An 18,835-nucleotide genomic window follows, 5' to 3' on the forward strand; every position below is an offset into this window, starting at 1 on the left:
CTTACAAGCAGTAAGAGCCACGTGGGTTTGGGATGCTCCAGTTGCAGTGGTGGCACCGTGTTCTGGGCCACAAAACACCAACTGTGAGAGCCAAAATGAAACCAGAAATGTCAAAAACCCCAGAGGAGGAGGGGTCAAGAACTATTTTTTTTTTTGCTAGTAAATAACTTTTCCCTGTCGAACCAACTTCTTAGGAACCAAAAGCAAACTTTAATAGTCCTGACAATAAAAGAATAGAACTGTACCACACGTCCTATGCACTATCATGGATAAATATGTACAGAAATACAGTGAAACTTCCTCCAACACAGCTACAAAGTGACACTTTGTGCAGACAAACAGAAACAGCCCCGTTCCCCACACATCGTTAACATTCCACAGCAGAAGTGCCCTTACAGTGTCTGATAAAGCAAGTTAATACACCTTTAATTATGTTTATGTCATTAACTAGTTAATTGAAGGGGGGGAAAAAAAAAAAAAGTGGTTACATGTTATAACTCGTTCAAGTACCTGAAACAAATTGGCTTTTGGATAAGCTTCGGCCTCTTTTAGTTGCAGTATCACGTAAATGACTGTTTCCCTCAGTGGGAACTAATTAAGAAGGGGGGAAATAAGGCTTTGAAGATGAGCTGGGAGTCGCTGGCTGGGACAGCCCAAAGCGCTGGGCTGCGGCTGTGCCGGACGGACGGACAGACGGACACCGCCGTGCCGGCACCTCCCGGCACCCGAGCGGCACCGGCGCTCCCGCTCCCGGCGGCGTCTGGGGTGGACAACGAGGGTGAGGGCTTGGATCCGAGGAGGAGGTGGCGGCACCACCTCCGTCATGCATCGGCGGGAGCGTGCTGGGATTCACACCTTCTTCCTGTCGGGGCCGTCGGGCTCGGCGCGCGGGGCGGGGAAGGCGTGGTGGTACAGGTGCCTGTGGGTCGCGGCCGCGCTGTACAGTTTGTACAAGGCCTGGGGAGAGACACACAGCTCACTTACAACCCCGTTCCCAACCCTGTTCCCAACCCCATTCCCAACCCCGTTCCCAACCCCGCGCTCGTTCCGCAGCGGCACATCCCGGCCCACCACAGCCCGTGTTTGTTCCGTGCACCGAGGCGATCATGACAAGTGTCCGACACACAGAGATCCCAGCTCGTGGAGTGAGAGCCTGAGGGAACAGCTGGAGCTGTGCCAGGGCAGGGTGAGGGTGGATCTCAGGACAAGGTTCTTCCCCCAGAGGGTGGTTGGCACTGCCCAGGCTCCCCAGGGCAGTGGGCACGGCCCCAAGGCTGCCAGAGCTCCAGGAGGGTTTGGACAACTCTCTCAGGGACAGGGGAGGATTGTTGGGGTGTCTGTGCAGGGCAAGGAGTGGGACTGGGTTATCCCTGTGGGTCCCTTCCAACTCAGGGAATTCTGTGATTCTACAGTTCCAATTTTTCAAACATCTCACCCCTTCTGAGCTGTATTCAATCAATAATTTGGATGACGAGGAAGAGACACCCAGGGGTTGTTTTTCCCTACGAGTTAAATTCCTGCAGCCTCAGCACTTGCTTTCCCCACCAGGCATATCCGTAACTGCATCACACCCAGGGCCCCGGGCAGTGACAGGTCATTGTCCTGATCGTTTTTCTGCTGATGTTGCCAATTTTTTCCTTCTGATTTTACCATTTTCCACCAGTCCTGGAGTGACTCCAGGGTCAGGACACTCAGGAGTGGCTGCAGTGCTGAACCAGAGCGGCCACGGGCTGGTGAAAGGCAAGTAATTCCCCCCTCCAACCATCCCCCTTCATCCCTCACCTTTATCCCAGAACAAAAGGAACAGGAGATGCCAAGACACAGGTCTGGCTGCAGAGGACTTGTCATGGCTCTGACATTCCCATTTTAAATGAAATTGTCACTGGGGGAGTTAAAAAAAAAAAAAAAACAACCCAAATCCCACCAGCTCCTGCTGGGAACTGTTGGTGAGCCAGGATTAGCTCTGGAAGGGGTGGGAAGAGGCACCTGACAGGCAGGAACCCTCACACTGACAGGATGTTCCTCATGTGCTCGGGGTGTGAATGAAGGAGGCTGAAGCTGCAGTGAGGAGGAGGAAGGTGGGAGATGAGAAAAGTCCAGGGATGTCCAAGGTGATGCTGAACCCATCCCAAAAGGGAACAGAAGTGGTGTTTTGGGATTGTCTGGGAACAGAGAGGACTGGTGGAGGAGTTCACCTCCAAACCATAAGTGACCTTGCAGCATTTTGGGCTATTTTGGGGGGGGAAGTTGATGCCAAACCAGTGTCTCAGCACTGATTTTTGCTTGGCAGGGTTTGTCCAAGAGCTCATCCACAGCAAAGCCCCTGTTCTGCCTCTTGCTGGTTTGGTATCAGTGAGGTACCAAACAGCTGCCCTGGCTGGGAGGGGAGGAATGGGCTGATTTTTAACTGCTGTGTTTTCTTTTTGAGGGATTCCACATGTAAATCAGTGGCTCCAAAGTGTGCTGGCACTGACAGATGGAGTTGGCAGGCTTTGGTGACAGCTCAAAAGATGGAGCTGTCCTGTCACAGCCTCACTGGGGAGCCACTTGGCTGCAATCCTGGATTGAGGTACGTGAGCAGTAAATGCAGATTAGTGGGAAATCTGTCTTGGGTTAATCAGGTGCTGACAAGGCTCTGCCTGAACAAGGCTCCAGTTGCCCTTGGCCCTGGCCTGGCAAAGAGCTGGGCACTGGGATCCTGCACTGCTGGGCAGGGGGAGCTGGAATGAGCCCAGCCCAGGAAGGGCTGCTGTGGCTGTGTCCATAAATCATGGAATCACAGGATGGTTTGGGTTGGAAAGGACATTAAACATCATCCAGTCCCACACCCTGCCATGGTCAGGGACACCTTCCACCAGCCCAGGTTGCTCCAAGTCCATTCCAACCTGGCCTTGGACACTCCCAGGGATCCAGGGGTAGCCACAGATCCTCTGGGCAACCTTTACCAGGGCCTCCCCACTCTCCCAGCCAACAATTCCTTCCCAATATCCCATCTAGCCCTGCCCTCTGGCAATGGGAAGCCATTCCCTGTGTCCTGTCCCTCCATCCCTTGTCCCAAGTCCCTCTCCAGCTCTCCTGGAGCCACTTTAGGCCCTGGAAGGGGCTCTCAGGTCTCCCTGGAGCATTCTCTTCTCCAGGTGAACACCCCCAGCTCTCCCAGATCTCCAGCCCTTGGAGCATCTCCACGACCTCCTCTGGACTTGCTCCAGCAGCTCCACATCCCTGTTGGTGCCCCAGAGCTGGGGTCTCACCTGAGGGGGGCAGAGGCACCTGCACAGTTGGTGCTCCAAAACAAACTGGGTTTGGGTTTGACCTCTCAGCACAACTGGAAAATCCCCAAACAGAACTGATGGGAGATGAAAATCCCCATCCCAACATCACACTCCCTGCCCAGATCTCTCCCCCACTTGGCTCCCAGCACTTCCCACAGCAACACCCTTCCCCAGTCATTGGTATCAAAGGGAACAACCAGAGCTGCTGCCCAGAGCCCTCACAGTCCCAGACCTCCACAAGCCCAAAGGTGCAGCCGGGTCCAAGAGGCTTTTCCCGGGATCCCAGGGCCCAGCTGGCCCGAGGGAACATGCGGAGAACAAAGAGCCACTTACCTCATTCGTGCTTCCCTGGGAGAGGCATTGGGAAGGGGGAGACAGAAAGAGAGAGAAACATCTCTGTGTATCACACGTGTCCATGGGAGCACATGGAGCTCATCCCTGCTGTGTACCCAGGGAGGCTCATCCCAAACAGGCAGGATCCCTCACCGCTCCGTCCATCCCTCCTGCATCCAGTCCCACTTCCAGGGATGGAGCCATGAGTGCTTGGAATCCCCCTGGGGCAGCCCTGGGGCTCGTGGTGGGCAGAGTCTCACTGCCCAGCCCGGCACCACCCGCCTGCACAGCTCCTGCTCCAGAGAACTTTCCCTCTGGTTGGAATGCCATGGAGGCCAGCAGGAGCCATGGAGCAGCTCCAGGCACTTTAACCTCTTTATTTTCCCCCAGCTGGGCATTTTGTAAGCGGGCAGCAACTTCCTGCTGTGTCCTGTTCTTGCTGAACTCCCACTGCTGCCTGCACTGGGATGGGCAAACGCTGGGTTTGACTATTCCAGCAAATCCCAAAGGCAGCTGGGAAGTGTCCCTGAGCAAAGAGCCACTGGAGTGGGGGTTACTGGGGGTGCTGAGGCTGCTGGCAACAGGGAAGCCAGGATGAATCCACCTGGGACACAGGTGATGTGCTGCCACTACCCAGCTCTGGAATGAAGGAACTGATCAGTAAATGCTTCCATTATTTTCTCCCCAAGCTGCAGTTCCAGTAGCACAGGGAAGCAGGGAAATGTGCTTGCTCTCCATGGAAACCTCGTTGGTGGATGAAAAGGAGGGAAGGAGCAGGTAAAGGTCTGGAGAATGGCCCTTCCTGCCAGGAATCAAACCCTTGGTGGTTTCTGAGGGATGAGCTCACCCGGCTCTGCCATGGAAGAGCAGGAGGCCAGTGCAGCCTTCCAGCTCTCTGGGAACAAGGATTGCACCTCTGGATGGGCAAAGGGGGTCAGTGGAACATGCAGGGTCTGAGCTTTCCCCAGCTCTGCAGTGGGAAGAGGGAAGGGCTGTAACAGGAAAGCAAGGCCTGGTGCCAAAACAGGCAGAGGTAAAACCTGGCCTTGACCTCCAGCAGACCCAGGAGAGCCAAAATCCCTGCCCTGAACCAGGGGAGGGAGGTGGATCTTCCTTTTTAACATAGACACGCAGAGGACAAGCACACACACCGGCTCTGAGGATCCCAGTGGGATCCATGGCAGAGCTGCCCCATTCCCACAAGGTCTGAGGCTCCACAAACTCACATTTGGTGACGGGTAAGACAAGTAGGGGGGAAAAAAAAAAGAGCCAAAACAAAAGAGCTTGCTTTGAGTTTTCTCATGCCCAGCCTGGATCTACACAGCTTGTTTTCCAGAGGCTCAAGGATGCAGCTCCAGCCTTGCTGTTCACCCTGCTCTAACACAGGGCTGTGACATCCCTAAGACACCTCACCTTGCAGCAAACTCCACAAACTGCACTGAAAGCAATTCCTCCTTCCCTCCTTTCCCCACCTGGAAGGTCTAAGGAGTGGGTTAACACTTAAAACAGGGCACAGATCACAGCACCAGCAGCTGGATCTGCCGGCTCTAACAACCCTAAAATCCCAAACCATCTCAACGGGGAGGCAAATCCCCTCCAGAGCTCAGCGGGGTGGGTGGGGTGGGGGGGGGTTGTTTTTCTGTTCAAACCAAAAGCTCTTTTTATCCTACCTGGTCCCACAAGGCTGCGGCCACTTGGTCTATTACTGCTCCCAGTTCTCTGTACTCCCCAGAGTATCTGATATAAGCCCAGGTACAGAGTGTGATAAGTGTCAAGCCCATGATCATGTTGCACAGACTGGCAATGATGTCCAGGCCCACGAAGCCGGTGACGCCGGCGATGACGTAGGTGATGAAGATGACGACGAAGAGCGTGGCCGGGGTGCGGGCGGCGTGGAAGATGTTCTTGCTGTCGTTGTGCTTGATGTACTGGATGTAGAGCTCGTCGATCTCCCCCTCCAGCTGCTGCAGGTACCTGCGGCTGAACTCCTCCCCTCCCATCTTCTTCACGCCCCGGAACAGCCGCACCGCCTCCTCCCGCAGCTCCGCGTGTTTGCTCTGCAGGTCGCTGGGCGCCAGGAAGGGCTTGTCCCCCCCGCACACCTGCGGTGGGAAAGGCACTGGAATGGCACCTGGAATGTCACCCCCCGGAACGGCAGCACCCCACAGACGTGCAAAACGCCGGGATTGGGGCTCTACAGGACCACTGGATCCTGCAGGAATTGCTCCATGACCGGTCTGCCCACCCGGTTAAACAGACGGTGCTGCCCCATCCCACAGCTCCCTGCTCAATTCCCTCGTAGCTTCCCGACACTGACCCCGAATCCCAGCATCTTCCAGAGCTGGAAAACCCTATTTGGAAGCATTTTCCTTGTGCATCAGAGTATGGATATGTTAGTTTTAAGGTGCAGTTTGGCCATGCAGCTCCATATTTTTTTCCTGCCAACCAGCAGTGTTCTGTGATATAATCCTGGGATACTATGGATGAAGAGAGTGGGGGCCTGGAAGTGGCTGAGACAGCCAGGGGTCTGAGCTCCACCTTAAAACATCACACCCAGCCCCTCACCAGAGCTGAGGGATGGGCTGACAGAGCAGGGCACTGCTGAAAAGCCAGTTTATAATGAATTTATCCCCTAATTAGCACCAGCCATGGCACAGGTGACCACCCCACTCCATCACATTTTTGTGGAATGCTGGGAAGAGAATGGAAGCTCAGCAGGGGCCACGTGGTCTGCAGAGAGCTGCCATGGGATGAAGCAGTGACCATGTGTCACTCACCCTCCCCTGTCCTGCCATGATATCAGGCTTTGCTCTCCTCCAGCCTGGGAGAAAGAGCCTTTTTCCACCAGGAATATAGTACAGACCCTCCTTGAAACCCTGATACCTGGCCAAATCCATGAAGGACATTTTCTACCAGGAAACCAAGCAGGGAGATTTCCCTACAAGGGTAGAGTTGGGCCTGTCAGCCTGGAGAAGAGAAGACTCCAGGGAGACCTGAGAGCCCCTTCCAGGGCCTAAAGGGGCTCCAGGAGAGCTGGAGAGGGACTTAGGACAAGGGATGGAGGGACAGGACAACCAGGAATGGCTTCCCACTGCCAGAGGGCAGGGTTAGATGGGATATTGGGAAAAAATTCTTCCCTATGAGGGTGGGGAGGCCCTGGCACAGGTTGCCCAGAGAAGCTGTGGCTGCCTCATCCCTGGAAGTGTATCCCAGGCCAGGCTGGAAGGGGTTTGAAGCAACCTAGTCTAGTGGGAGGTGTCCCTGTCCATGGCAGGGGTGTTGGACCAAGATGAGCTTTAAGGCCCCTTCCATCCCAAACCATTCCAGGATCCCATGCAGGAGTGACAGGAGCACTATGAACAGACATGCTCAACACCACCCACCTCTTCCATCTTCTTGCTGTAGGTGTCTTTGGCAGTGGCAACTGCTGCTAAATTGTTGGCTTCTGCTGTGGCCTGTAAGAAGGGCAAAAGGGGCACAAAATTAGAGTGCAGAAGGACAGGGTTAAGCAGTGGAACAGCAGGAAGTAGCTCTCTGGTCCACATGTGTTCACAGCCAGGACACATGTGTGGACACCCGGAATTCAGGAGCTCCCTTGCTTAGCCAAGTGTGCTCTCCCAGCCTCCAACCAATCCCAAATAAGATCATCCCCTATTTACACATCCAAAAGCCTGCATGAAGAGAGGATTCCCTCCCTCCAAGCCAGAGCAACGAAATCTTTGGCTTTGGCTGTGGGAAACAGCAAGGAAAGAGATAAAAGGCTCAGCTGTATGTAAACAGCCACAGCTGCACCCTCTGGAATGCCGGAATGCCGGCTGGCTCCGGGAGTGGAGCAGCAGCCCAGGAGCCACTGCCTACATGCAGAGCCCTGTCACCTCCCTGTGTGGCCCCATGGACCCCCTATTCACCTGTGGGGGATCATTCCAGCCGAGCTGTGCAGCCAGCAATTCCCCACAGCCCATCCAAGGGGCAATTCCTAAGCCACATCAGGCCCCTCGACTGCCAAATGCTTCCCAAAACGCTGCTCCTTGGGTTGTTACATTAACATTTTGGAATGCAATCACAGAAGACCCAATGTGATGCACTAGCTGGACAACTCTGGGAATTAATGCCAATTCCAGTGCATGGATTCCCACCAGCTCCCACTCACATACCTGCAGCATCGACTTGGGGTGTGGCAACTCTTCCCCTTGGTAGATCTTTATGTATGCCTGGAAAACAGGAAATCACAAGGAATGCAGCACACATGAGCAACACCAACCACCCCCACCCAGCTCCAGACACAGCTCTGACAGGATCTAAAGGAGGAGGATGTTACTGGCACAAGATGGCTTTGGTCAGAAAATGTGATGTAACATGGCTCAAGGTGGACCCAGGGTGGCCTGGATCAGTCACTCCAGGCTCCAGTCACCCTCCCATTGGATTTGCACCTACCTCTGTCCTTCCCTGAGGGAGAAGGAGCCAGAGGCAGGTAGCCCTGGAGAGCAGGTGGTGAGAATTACTCATGGATGCCTCTCATGGAAATGTCCCAGTAGTCATGACAACAAAAATAAGCTCTTTCCAAAGGCAACGGGAATACAGCCCTCAGCTCACCCCCCTCTAGTCCTCAACTCTCCAGGGGAGGAAAACAGCTCCTCCCAGTTTTTGGGCTCACTGTGAGGTCAGATACAGGCCCATGAGGTGTTTGTCCTCTGCTGCAGTGAGTCAGGACTATCAGGGCAGCCCTGCCTGCTCCTGTTTTCCCCTTTAATTAGAGCAAAAGGCTACAGGTGAGTAAACCCATGTTCTCTTAATAGGCCAGTACCTTAAAATACTCCACAAGGCCTCGACAGGTGATATGGTTTCCATTGATCTCCTTCACATCCAGGCTCTCAGGACTAAGAAGCCAAGGAATCAAAATCTTCAAGTTCTTGATGAACTCGTCGTCTATTTCTGAAAAAAAACCCCAAAGATGGCATCAGAGAATCACAGAATGGTTTGAGTTGGAAGGGGCCTTAAAGACAATCTCATTCCAATCCCCTGCCATGGGCAGGGACACCTTCCACTAGAAGGTTCTTCCCCCTGAGGGTGGTTGGGCCCTGGAACAGCTCCCCAGGGAATGGTTACATGCCCAAGCCTGACAGAGCTCAAGGAGCATTTGGACAAAGCTCTTAGGCACTGGTGGGATTGCTGGTGCTGCCATTTAAATTAAACTATATGGGACTGAAGGCAAAAAAAACAGTGCAACAGCCAGACATTTGGAAGATAAAGAGAGCAGGGAAGATCTCCCACATTCCCTCCACCAGAGCACAAAAAGCTGAGCACAGCTCTGAGGGGACAAGAAAACTGTGTCAAGAAGCTGCTGACAACCCCTGTCTGCACAAACCACTTGTTCAGTCCTACTCAGCACATGAAATTAAGGGGGAACTACAGAGATCAGCTCCTTTTCCAGCAGCACATCTCCCTCTGCTCAGCATGGAGTTTGCTGGGAGAACAAGTCTGAGCACTAGCCAGACAAAAGCAGGGAAGAACTATCATCTACAGCTGTCTGCTGATTTATTTGGAGTGGCTAATTGGCCACTTTATTGCTGAGATTGCAGCAGCCTGGAACCAGCCACGCTGGTGAGCAGCTCACAACAAAATACCTAAAAATACCCACAGCACGTGGCTCCTTTTGGGGTGGAGAATTCTCACCATGGCTCTTTTTTCCTTCCTTCTTTTTTTTTAACCTGTTGAACTAAGTGTGCCCTGGAGGGAAACCACTGATCAGATAAGTCAGGAGGATTAAATATTCCCTGGAAAGCTTTTCAAGGTCTCGTGGAACCGGCCTTCCACCCTCCATGAGCACCAGGCTGCACCACTCTGAGCCTGGTGAGGCACAGGAATTAACTGCAGGCTTAACACCACGTCCATAAACTTCCAGTCTCATCCCTGCCCTTCCCAGTTTGCCTGTCAGTGTCCTGACAGCGGGTATTGCCAGCACCTCTCAGATCTTTTCAGCCTCCCACACCTTTTTGCCTCCCATGTCTGTCTTGCTGGACTGGGAAGAAGCAGATGGGTGCATGTACATAACTCTCCCAGAAGATTTTTTCATGGAAAATACTTACAGAGGTTTCAGGAATAAGCAGGACACTCTGATAGAGCATCTAAGCTGCACCAGCCTAAAAAGCAGAGCTTTGCCTTCGTACCTTTCAGTTTCCCATCGAAATTCGGGTTGGTGGCAACTTTGAGGCCCGGGTGAGGTAAGAGGAAGCAGGAGATTTTGGTGAAGCAGGAATGGATGTGCTTCCTGACGTTCTGCAGCTCCTCGTGCTGATTTCCTGACACCTGCAAGAGAGGATAAATCACAGAATATCCTGAGTTGGAAGGGACCCACAAGGATCAGGCAGTCCAAGTCCTGGCCCTGCCCAGGACACCCCAACAATCCCACCCAGTCCCTGAGAGCGTTGTCCAAGCATTCCTTGAGCTCTGGAAGGTTTGAAGTCATTACCCTTTCCCTGAGGAGGCTGTTCCAGGGCCCAGCCACACTCTGGGGGAAGAACCTGTTCCTGAGGTCCAACCTGCCCCTCCCCTGGCACAGCTCCAGCTGTTCCCTCAGGCCCTTGGTCACCACAAAGAGATCGGTGCTGCCCCTTCGCTTCCCCCAGTTTGGGGAGAGGGATTTTCCTTCTGATGGGAATACTGGGATAATGCTGGGCCAGCAGCACTGGCAGGAGCATGGGATACTCCACACTGTGGCTGCTTAGAGCAGGAAAAAGCAACACAGAAGGACATCCCTTAGGGATTTACTGCACAAGGACAAAGACAGAGACCAAGGAACTGGTGTATCTCTGACCACACAGCCTGGGGCATGTTATTATCCTTTAGAAAATGTGCATGTCTGTGTATGACTGGAATACAAAAACATTTGGGATTTCCCACCAGGGCCTTTCTTGTCTTGCCTTTAATTAGGTCTCTCCACTCCCAGATCACCCATGCAATTCCCGATTAATCCCACTGGAGCCCTTGCCCATCATTTTTAGTGTAAAACTACCTATTACTAAAACATCATTCCTGGTCTCTTGGGAATCCATTGCCTCTCCCAGAAAGAGAGTTCCAGGGAGCTGGGCTTGGGAAGAAGCCACTGAACGTGGCAAGGAAATTTATCCTCCCAAAATGCCTGTCCTGTGATTTTTAAGGCACTGGCTGCACGTGACCATAACCAGCACTGCACTTCACTCCTGACACCCAGTGATGGCAGATTCCAGATTCGTGGAATGGTTTGGGTTAGAAGGGATCTTAAAGACCATTTAGTTCCAACCCCCTGCCATGGGCAGGGACACCTTCCACTATCCCAGGTTGCTCCAAGCCCCATCCAACCTGCCAGAGCAGACAGAACATACCTTCAGTCGCTTCTCCAAAAATCTTGCCCCACCATCAGATCCATAGGAAAATTCATAAGGGAAGCTCCAGTCACGAACCAGGAATATAAGGGACTGGAAAACAGAGCCAGAGAACAGTGGGATCAGTGTTATACAGCACCCACCAAGTCACAGTGAGCTGCTGCTTGGAGTCCACAGCGGTGGCTGAACCCCACCAGCACCTTCACCCCCATCTTATCCCACAACAAAACCTTGCCCTGAGTCTTTTCCCAGCTCCAGCAGCACCTCCTGCCTTTCCTGCCACCCCATCATGGCACTGAGACCGTGCAGACAAGAAAAGGGGGGCAGCACACCCCAAACTGCTGCACCAGTTTGACTCCCTGGCAGGGAGAACATCATCAATCATTTCAACTGCACAACAGGGGAAGAGATTGTTGGTAACCAGGACAAAAGGCAGCGAGCTCCCTAATTCCAGCCACATTTAGTTCCATCCTATGGGAATTTTACAGGCTCATTTTTTTTTTCAGCCTTTTTCACTGGGCAGCCTTCCAGACAGACTTTTAATGAGAAGCAGATGCAGAGGAACGAGGGTGAATAAGAAATCACTGTCTTTTGTAATCTTTATGGAGGCATTCAAAGTTCCTGGGCAAGAAATAAATAAATACCAGAAGGGTCAACTCTGAATCTTTAAATGAAATATTTTCAGAAGAAATCAGGTCTCCAGTGTCTCATCTGTGCAAGGGATCAACATCCCATGCAAGAAATAAAGGGTTTGGAGGGGGAAGTCCAGGAGGGTCTGGCAGGGCTGCCAGGGCTCCTCTCATGCACACGAATAAGCAGGTCAGCAAGTGGAATCCATTTCATTGGAATTTCCCTAAAATTCGTCTATGTTTAGAACAAAAATCCAGTGGAGGGAGGGGAAATATTTTTGCTCTTTATTTCACTTCCATAAAACATCAGAAAAGGTTAAAATAAAACAAACAAAAAAAAAAAAGGAGAGAACAGTGAGTTGGCCTTTTCCAACCACTGCACCCAGTGAGCTGGTTGGGGACACACTGTTCTTTCGAAGCCCATGAGATGCTTAAGAGACATGTCCATGTTCAGGACTTTTCCACAAACACATTGCGCATGTCTTGAATTGGGAATTATTATTTTTTTTAACTCAAGTTGTTCCAGATGGGCTGTGTTTGCCAAGCAGAGCGACAGGCACCCCTTTTGTGAAGGCACCACAGTCAGGGCTGGTGTCTGGTGAGGGCTCCTCGGTGTGAGGACACACTGTGGAGAGGAGGGAGCTGAAGGAAAATGCTGATTTTCCACTGCCAAGTCTCACTTTCCTTCCAGCAGGATCAGTGAAACTGCAGTTTTTTTACTGTCATACTTGGAGGATCATGGAACAAAAGAGTGGTTTGGGTGGGAAGGGACCTAAAAGTTCATCCAGTCCCACCACCTGCCATAGGCAAGGGACACCTTCTACTAGCCCAGGATGCTCCAACCTGGCCTTGGACACTTCCAGGGATCCAGGGGCAGCCACAGCTTCTCTGGGCAACTTGTGCCAGGGCCTCTCTGCTCTCATTTTTCCTGTTTCCTAATCAAAAAACCTCATATCTTTAAAAACATGTTTTGGAGGAACGAGCCCGTGCTGGGACGTGGACAGGAGATCTGCAGAGCTCACCTGGCCACATCACCATCAATCCTTCGACCAGATTTTGTCACATCCACAAGCAGTTGCTTGATATTTCCCCCCAGATCATTACTGAAGATGACACTGAACCAGAGAGAGCCTGGGGGGACCCTGAGGAAACACTTCTGAAGGATGATCATTCCCTATTAAAATTAGTTCAGCGTGCTCTGGCATCTATCAGTTAATGAGTTTTTAATCCATTAACAATGGACTAAACCAGACAATGCTGACTTCATTTGCTTTTAATCAGCATCTTAGGGAGATAAGGCTTAGAGAAGGAGATATAACATGTGAGAGTTACCTTTATCAACCAAGCCCGTGCCTTTTAAAAATTGATAATGGGATTGTTTGACAAGACTCACCATCCACCAACTGTGTGACTTGACAGCAATTAAAGTCTTTGGTAAAATCAGAGCCTATTATCCAGCCCTAATGATTTAAGCATATTTAAGTTTCCCCTTACAGCCTCCTTTTTACTGATGGAGTAGGAAGTATCTCACTTTCACTGGAATATTTGGCTGCATTATCCCCACAGTTTTTAAATAAGGAGCAGGGATATTTATTTAATGTCTGGCTTTCTGCTCTACCGTGTTACAACTTTCTTCAAGCTCTTGCTACCACAAGTCCTGTATTTTTACTGGTAGTTTTCACATCCTTTATCAGTCATCTGCCCATGCCAGCATCCAATAGACCCTTAAAATTCCCCCAAGATCTCAATTTTGTCCATTTGTCATATTTTTTAACCTTTTAATTTCACTTCCACTTCCTGACCACAGACAGCCTATAAACCCCTCAGTCCTTCCAGGACAACAATTCTTTTTTTATGTTGGAAAGCAAATGTAAAATAGCTGTAACCCATTCCCAATCACTCTGAATTTTTGCAGCATGTTTTATTCTCTGCTATTTTCCACTTTGGGAAGTTCACAAACCCCCATCCAACTACCCTCTCACCTACTGTGGATGCCCAAAGCTCTCCTTTTTTTGAACAGCAGCTTTTCACAGGTTGGGAAGCAGCAGGGTGAACAGATGTCCCTTATTTGAAGCTAAAACCCCACTTAAACTGAGCCTTCCCACAGCTCTGCTAATCTTTGTCCTTTCATTTTGCCAGGAGCAGGGATTCCCTGGCAAAGGCTGGGCAGAGTCTCCAAGTGCAGAGTGTGACAAACCTGCAGCAAAACCAACTGCTCTCCAATCCTGGCAGGACAGGGTAGAGCTCTTGGGAAGGCAAAGGTTCAGGGAGGAAAGCAAGAGGGATGTTGGAAGTATCTGGAAGCCTCTCTGGGGGCAGCAAAGCACAAAGCCTTTCCTTGGAGCAGCTGAGCCCATCCCAGGGCAATCCCATCTCCTCCCATCCTGCAGTGACACCTCGTGGTGAAGCCAACGGGCTCAGGGACAAGAGAGCTGGCCGGGACTCACCTGGAAAGGCTTCTGGAATGTCTCCTCCATGGCCAGCCGGCCATACTCGGTGAAAAGCTGGAAGGAGAAGGAAAGAACAGGACAGTCAGCTGGGCTGTGGGATACATGGGAACAGCACCGAGCTCTGCTCTGTGTGAGCAGGGACAGGACCTGAGGGAACGGCTGGAGCTGTGCCAGGAGAGGGTCAGGTTGGATTTTAGGGAAAGGTTCTTCCCCTAGAGGATGGTTGGCACTGAACAGGCTCCCCAGGGCAGTGGGCACGGCCCCAAGGCTGCCAGAGCTCCAGGAAGGTTTGGACAACACTCTCAGGGACGGGGGGGATTGTTGGGGTGTCCTGGGCAGGGCCAGGAGGTGGACTCAATGATCCTTGTGATCCCTTCCAGCTCAGGGAATTTTATGATTCTGTGAAGGAGTAAGGGACATTTACGATCCAGGACTAACAGCTCCATGTGCAGGGCTGGAACACAAACTGGCTCTGGGCTTCCCATTCCCATCCGAGAGGCACCCGGCGCCGTTACGGACAATCACCGCCCTGAGCCCTCACGTGAAAGGTCTCAGCCTGGAGGGTTTGGCTGCCAAATGTGTGCAAAATGGCTCAAGTCAGCTGCTTGCTGCTGCTTTCATACCAACCAGAAACTTCATGTGCTCCAAGGGAACTGCTGGAGCCCTGCTCCCTCTAAACACTCCAGGAACGAGCAGAAATGAATTCAGGAATAAGCACTTTCTCGCTGTGCAAAGACTCTAAAATCAGCCTACAAGCAAGATTTGAAGACTCTCCAGTCTTTCTGGACTCTAATTTCAAACTGAAGGCACAGTAATGTATTTCACAGATGCCTAAAAGTGGGTCAGCTTGTTGAACAGTAATGGCTTAAAATCCGAACTGGAAGATCAGAGTTGCACTGGATAAATTCAGTGTTAAAAAGGTGTTATTGTTAATAATATTTACAGACTGAAATAATTCAGAAGTCTTCAAATGATGATTTCTTTCAGCTGGACTTTTGCTTTTCTTTCCTTTTCCTTAAGCTCCTGAAAAAACCTACCTAACCAATCAATCAATCAATCAATCAATCACCTAAACAGAAGGGAAAGCAGGAGGAAATTCCAGGAAATGGGCAGGACACCTGTGCCACAAAAATCCCATTAGCTGCTTTTCTCCAACAGCCAGGGCTGGAATTGCCCTTAGGGGGGTCACCTGTACTGAGCCAGTACCAGATGGCAACATCCAGGCTTCTAATTTACAGTCATGGAATAGAATCCCAAAATGGTTTGGACTGGAAGGAAACTTAAAGGTCATCTGTTTCCAAACCCCTGCCATGGGCAGGGGCATCTCCCACTATCCCAGGTGGCTCCAAGCCCTGTCCAACCTGGCCTGGAAGGGGATCCCTGGATTCCAGGGATCCAGGGGCAGCCACAGCTTCTCTGGGCAACCTGTGCCAGGGCCTCACCACCCCCACAGCCAGGAATTCCTTCCCAATACCTAATCTAATCTTGCCCTCTGTCAGGTTGAAGCCATTCCCTCTTTTCCTGTCACCCCAGGCCCTTGTAAATAGTCTCTCTCCATCTTTCTTGCAGCTTCCTTCAGGTCCTGCAAGGCCACAGTTAGGTCACCCTGAAGCTTCTCTTCTCTTACCTGTAAGTGCTGCAGATCATCCTCCTGCACATTCTGGGACAAGTTATAAACCTGCATTTAAATAAAAAAACGACTTCAGATCACTCAGAATGGCCTGTCCTTCAGGCTAACACACATTTCATGTGGTCAAAGCCCTCAACACCACCATGGGGACACAGGCAAGGTCCCAGGTGGGGACTGATGTGGTACAAGACAGGCCCTGGGAGCACCATGGGCTGTCATGCTCCAGCCTGGAGGCCTCTCAGAACCAAATAATCCTCCTGCTGCTCCATTTTTAGGATGTGCTGAGCTCTGTACCAAGACACAGCTTTCATCCCACCCACCGGGATGGCAGGCAGGGAAGCCCTGCCAGGCTCTGTGGTTCCTGGGGAGTGAGGGACCCCCACCCCAGCCCAGAGGTTCCTTACCTGGATGGAGCTGATCATTGTGCTGAGGGCAAACACAGTGGCTGAGTCCCTCAGGGTGGACTGGCTGTCAAAAGTCCCCTGCGTGTCCATCAGCAGCACCGCGACCTGCGGGGCACAAAGATCCACGTCAGCACTCCCTTGGCGTCTGCATCCAAGGAAATCCACCCTCACGTGCCAAAGGGGTGGGAGGGGGAATGCCAGCTTCATTATTCTGCTGGGAATCTCACTGCTTCTGCCTCAGAGTTATTGCTGGTGGAGGACAAGGGGAAAGAGCAGCTCCAGCCATTCCTGACAGCAGGACGACTCCAGCAGGCACTGAAATTAATGCAAATTTGCTCCTCAAACACTTGCTGTCAGTGCAGAGGAGTCTTTTCCTGAGTCTGCATCAGCCTTGTGTCATAGAAACCAAGCACTTATTGCACCTCCTTAACCCAGAACAACTTCAGCCAGCACTAGAAATCACACCCTGAATGACTCAGTGTCGCTTTGGTGTCGGGCTCTGCATTAAAGAGTAGACAAATACAAAATATTCCTGCAAGTTGAATTTGCAGGATGCCTCCAAAATCCCATTTTGCATTGTATTTGACCACCCTGAACGGAGAAACTCCATTTTGCAGCTGCTGCTCCAGGAAAGGGGAGTAATTTGCAAGGACCTCAGATCCAAGATGTGTGGGAATAGCACAGATAAAAACTCTGGGATGCACAGAGTTAGAGGGACACCTGGGGAGCATATCAGGGACACTGGGATGTCATATCACCTCCCTGCATTAAACCCATCCATGTTAAATTAGGGATAAGGCATTGAAAACCTTCTCTCAACTTTCACAGCCACCTAAGAGAAGGCAGAAGAGTCTTCAAAGCTGGAAGAGGAAAATGAGCTGGCCACCAACAAGGGGCAACACACCTTTGTCCCGTCGGGCTTGTCCACCAGGAAAACCTCGCTCCATATCTGAATGCCGGTGGTCTCCCGCTCAGATCCTCCTCTCCAGGAGAAACCAGTCAGGGGCTCGTTGTAATCTCCAACCCAGTCCACAGCATCCTGGAAGGAGGAACAGAAGAAGCTGCTGTGAGTTCTCATCTCACTTTGGTTTCACACTTCTCCCCTGTGCTGCTTCTGTCCCGGTGCTGGAGGGGACAGTCCCTGTTGGAGAGATTTCCTTCTGAAAAGATTAGGAGGTTAAAAATCCTATAAGGGAGGTTTTTCCTTCCTTTCACTGGTGAGGCCTCACCTTGAATCCTGGGATCAGTTTGGGTGTCTTGTGACAAGAAAGACACTGGAGGGCTGGAGTGTGTCCAGGGAAGGGAATGGAGCTGGGGAAGGGTCTGGAGCAGCAGGAGGGGCTGAGGGAGCTGGGGGAGCTCAGCCTGGAGGAAAGGAGGCTCAGGGGGAACCTTCTGGCTCTGCAACCCCCTGACAGGAGGGGGGAGCCGAGGGGGGGTCAGGCTCTGCTCCCAGGGAACAAGGGGCAGAAGGAGAGGAAACAGCCTCAAATTGTGCCAGGGGAGGTTTACAATGGATATTAGGGAAAATTTCTTCATGGAAAGGGTGATCAGGCATTGGACCTGATTGTCCTGCACAGTGGTGGAGCCAGCATCCCTGGAAGTGTTCAAAAGCTGTGTGGATGTGGCACTTGGGGACATGAGTTAGTGGTGGCCTTGGCAGTGCTGGGGGAAGGGGTGGACTCGATGATCTTAGGGAGCTTTCCCAAACTTGAAGATTCCATGATTCAGGGCAGCAGACGTGAACATCCCTGCTCCAAAGTGAAGATTCCACAAGAGACCCACGGGTGCACAGGGCCATGGAAGGCTCTGCTCTATTTTATTCTGTGGAGCCCACCCTAATGAGAGGCTTTGAGCATTCCCAGAGCACCAGCTCCTGTCCAGCTCTTCCCTGGACACCACACGGGAGCAACGAGCAGCAGCACCAGAAGCCTGGGAAGAGCCCCCTGAGCTGCAGCCTCACCTTGTTGTACATGTACCGCAGCATGAAGTCCATCAGGAAGGATTTGCCTTTCCTGAAGGCTCCGGCGACGGACACGGCCACGACCTCTTTGTCCCTGACAGCCTCGGAGAGCAGGATGCGGTTCAGGGCGGCCTCATCCAGCTCAAAGGAATGGTCATCCTTGACAATGAGGACCTGCACTGGTCCTGCCTTCCTCACGGATTCCTCCTCCTCGGAGCTCCACTCGTAGGTCTTGTCTGCAAAACTACCTGTGGACACAGGGGAACAAGAGCTGTTGGTTCCTTCTCCTGCAGAGTTGCCCACGGCAGGGCTGGGCAGGGTGAGAGGCCAGAGATCCCAAATAACCCATCCCAAAGCGGCATCATCCGGAGCAGATGGCTGCTGAACCTGGCCTCAGACATCCCCATGGAGACTCCTTGCCACAGGGTCCCTGCAGGCAGAGAGTTCCCTGCTGGCATCTCCCATGACAAAACACACCCGTTACTTTTTGTCCTACGAGAGTTGACACGGAGAACAAATCATGCTGTTGTTCCCTGCAAAAGCTCCTGGCATACACACAGGGACTGTCACAACACCTCCCTCAGCTTTTTCTCTGCTGGAAAAAAGAAGTCCAAGCCTCCCAATCATCCTTCTTTCCTGTTATCTAGGGATCTGCTCTCCTCTGGACACTCCCCACCAGGCCCTTCCTGAAGGCTGACTCAAAAATGGATGCAGCATTCCAGCTGAGGTTTCCAAGGACCTCCCATCTCCATCCAAGGATGCAGCCTTTAGGCATCCTGTGCCACTGCTGTCC

General features: G+C 51.9%; 1 protein-coding gene across 2 annotated transcripts in view; it reads right to left on the reverse strand.

The window, feature by feature from the left end:
* Positions 1–187: 187 nt before the first annotated feature.
* The window catches only part of ATL1 (atlastin GTPase 1), a 29,935-nt gene continuing 11,287 nt past the window's right edge, over positions 188–18,835 (reverse strand). The window contains exons 2-14 of one of the 2 annotated variants that reach the window (XM_051772177.1): positions 18,043–18,290; positions 16,984–17,118; positions 16,080–16,184; positions 15,673–15,723; positions 14,043–14,099; positions 10,967–11,059; positions 9,773–9,911; positions 8,410–8,537; positions 7,760–7,816; positions 6,989–7,060; positions 5,276–5,707; positions 3,606–3,620; positions 188–957 (exon numbers count right to left, since the gene is read on the reverse strand). In XM_051772177.1, the coding sequence (XP_051628137.1) occupies positions 850–957; positions 3,606–3,620; positions 5,276–5,707; positions 6,989–7,060; positions 7,760–7,816; positions 8,410–8,537; positions 9,773–9,911; positions 10,967–11,059; positions 14,043–14,099; positions 15,673–15,723; positions 16,080–16,184; positions 16,984–17,118; positions 18,043–18,290 (1,640 nt within the window). In that variant the 3' untranslated portion in view covers positions 188–849. The remainder of the gene's footprint in view (positions 958–3,605; positions 3,621–5,275; positions 5,708–6,988; positions 7,061–7,759; positions 7,817–8,409; positions 8,538–9,772; positions 9,912–10,966; positions 11,060–14,042; positions 14,100–15,672; positions 15,724–16,079; positions 16,185–16,983; positions 17,119–18,042; positions 18,291–18,835) is intronic. The other variant, XM_051772179.1, reaches the window with a different exon arrangement.

This window comes from Manacus candei, unplaced genomic scaffold, assembly GCF_025592945.1.
Source record: "Manacus candei isolate 608988 ecotype Guabito, Panama unplaced genomic scaffold, ASM2559294v1 h1tg000150l, whole genome shotgun sequence".
Classification (NCBI taxonomy): Eukaryota; Metazoa; Chordata; class Aves; order Passeriformes; family Pipridae; genus Manacus; species Manacus candei.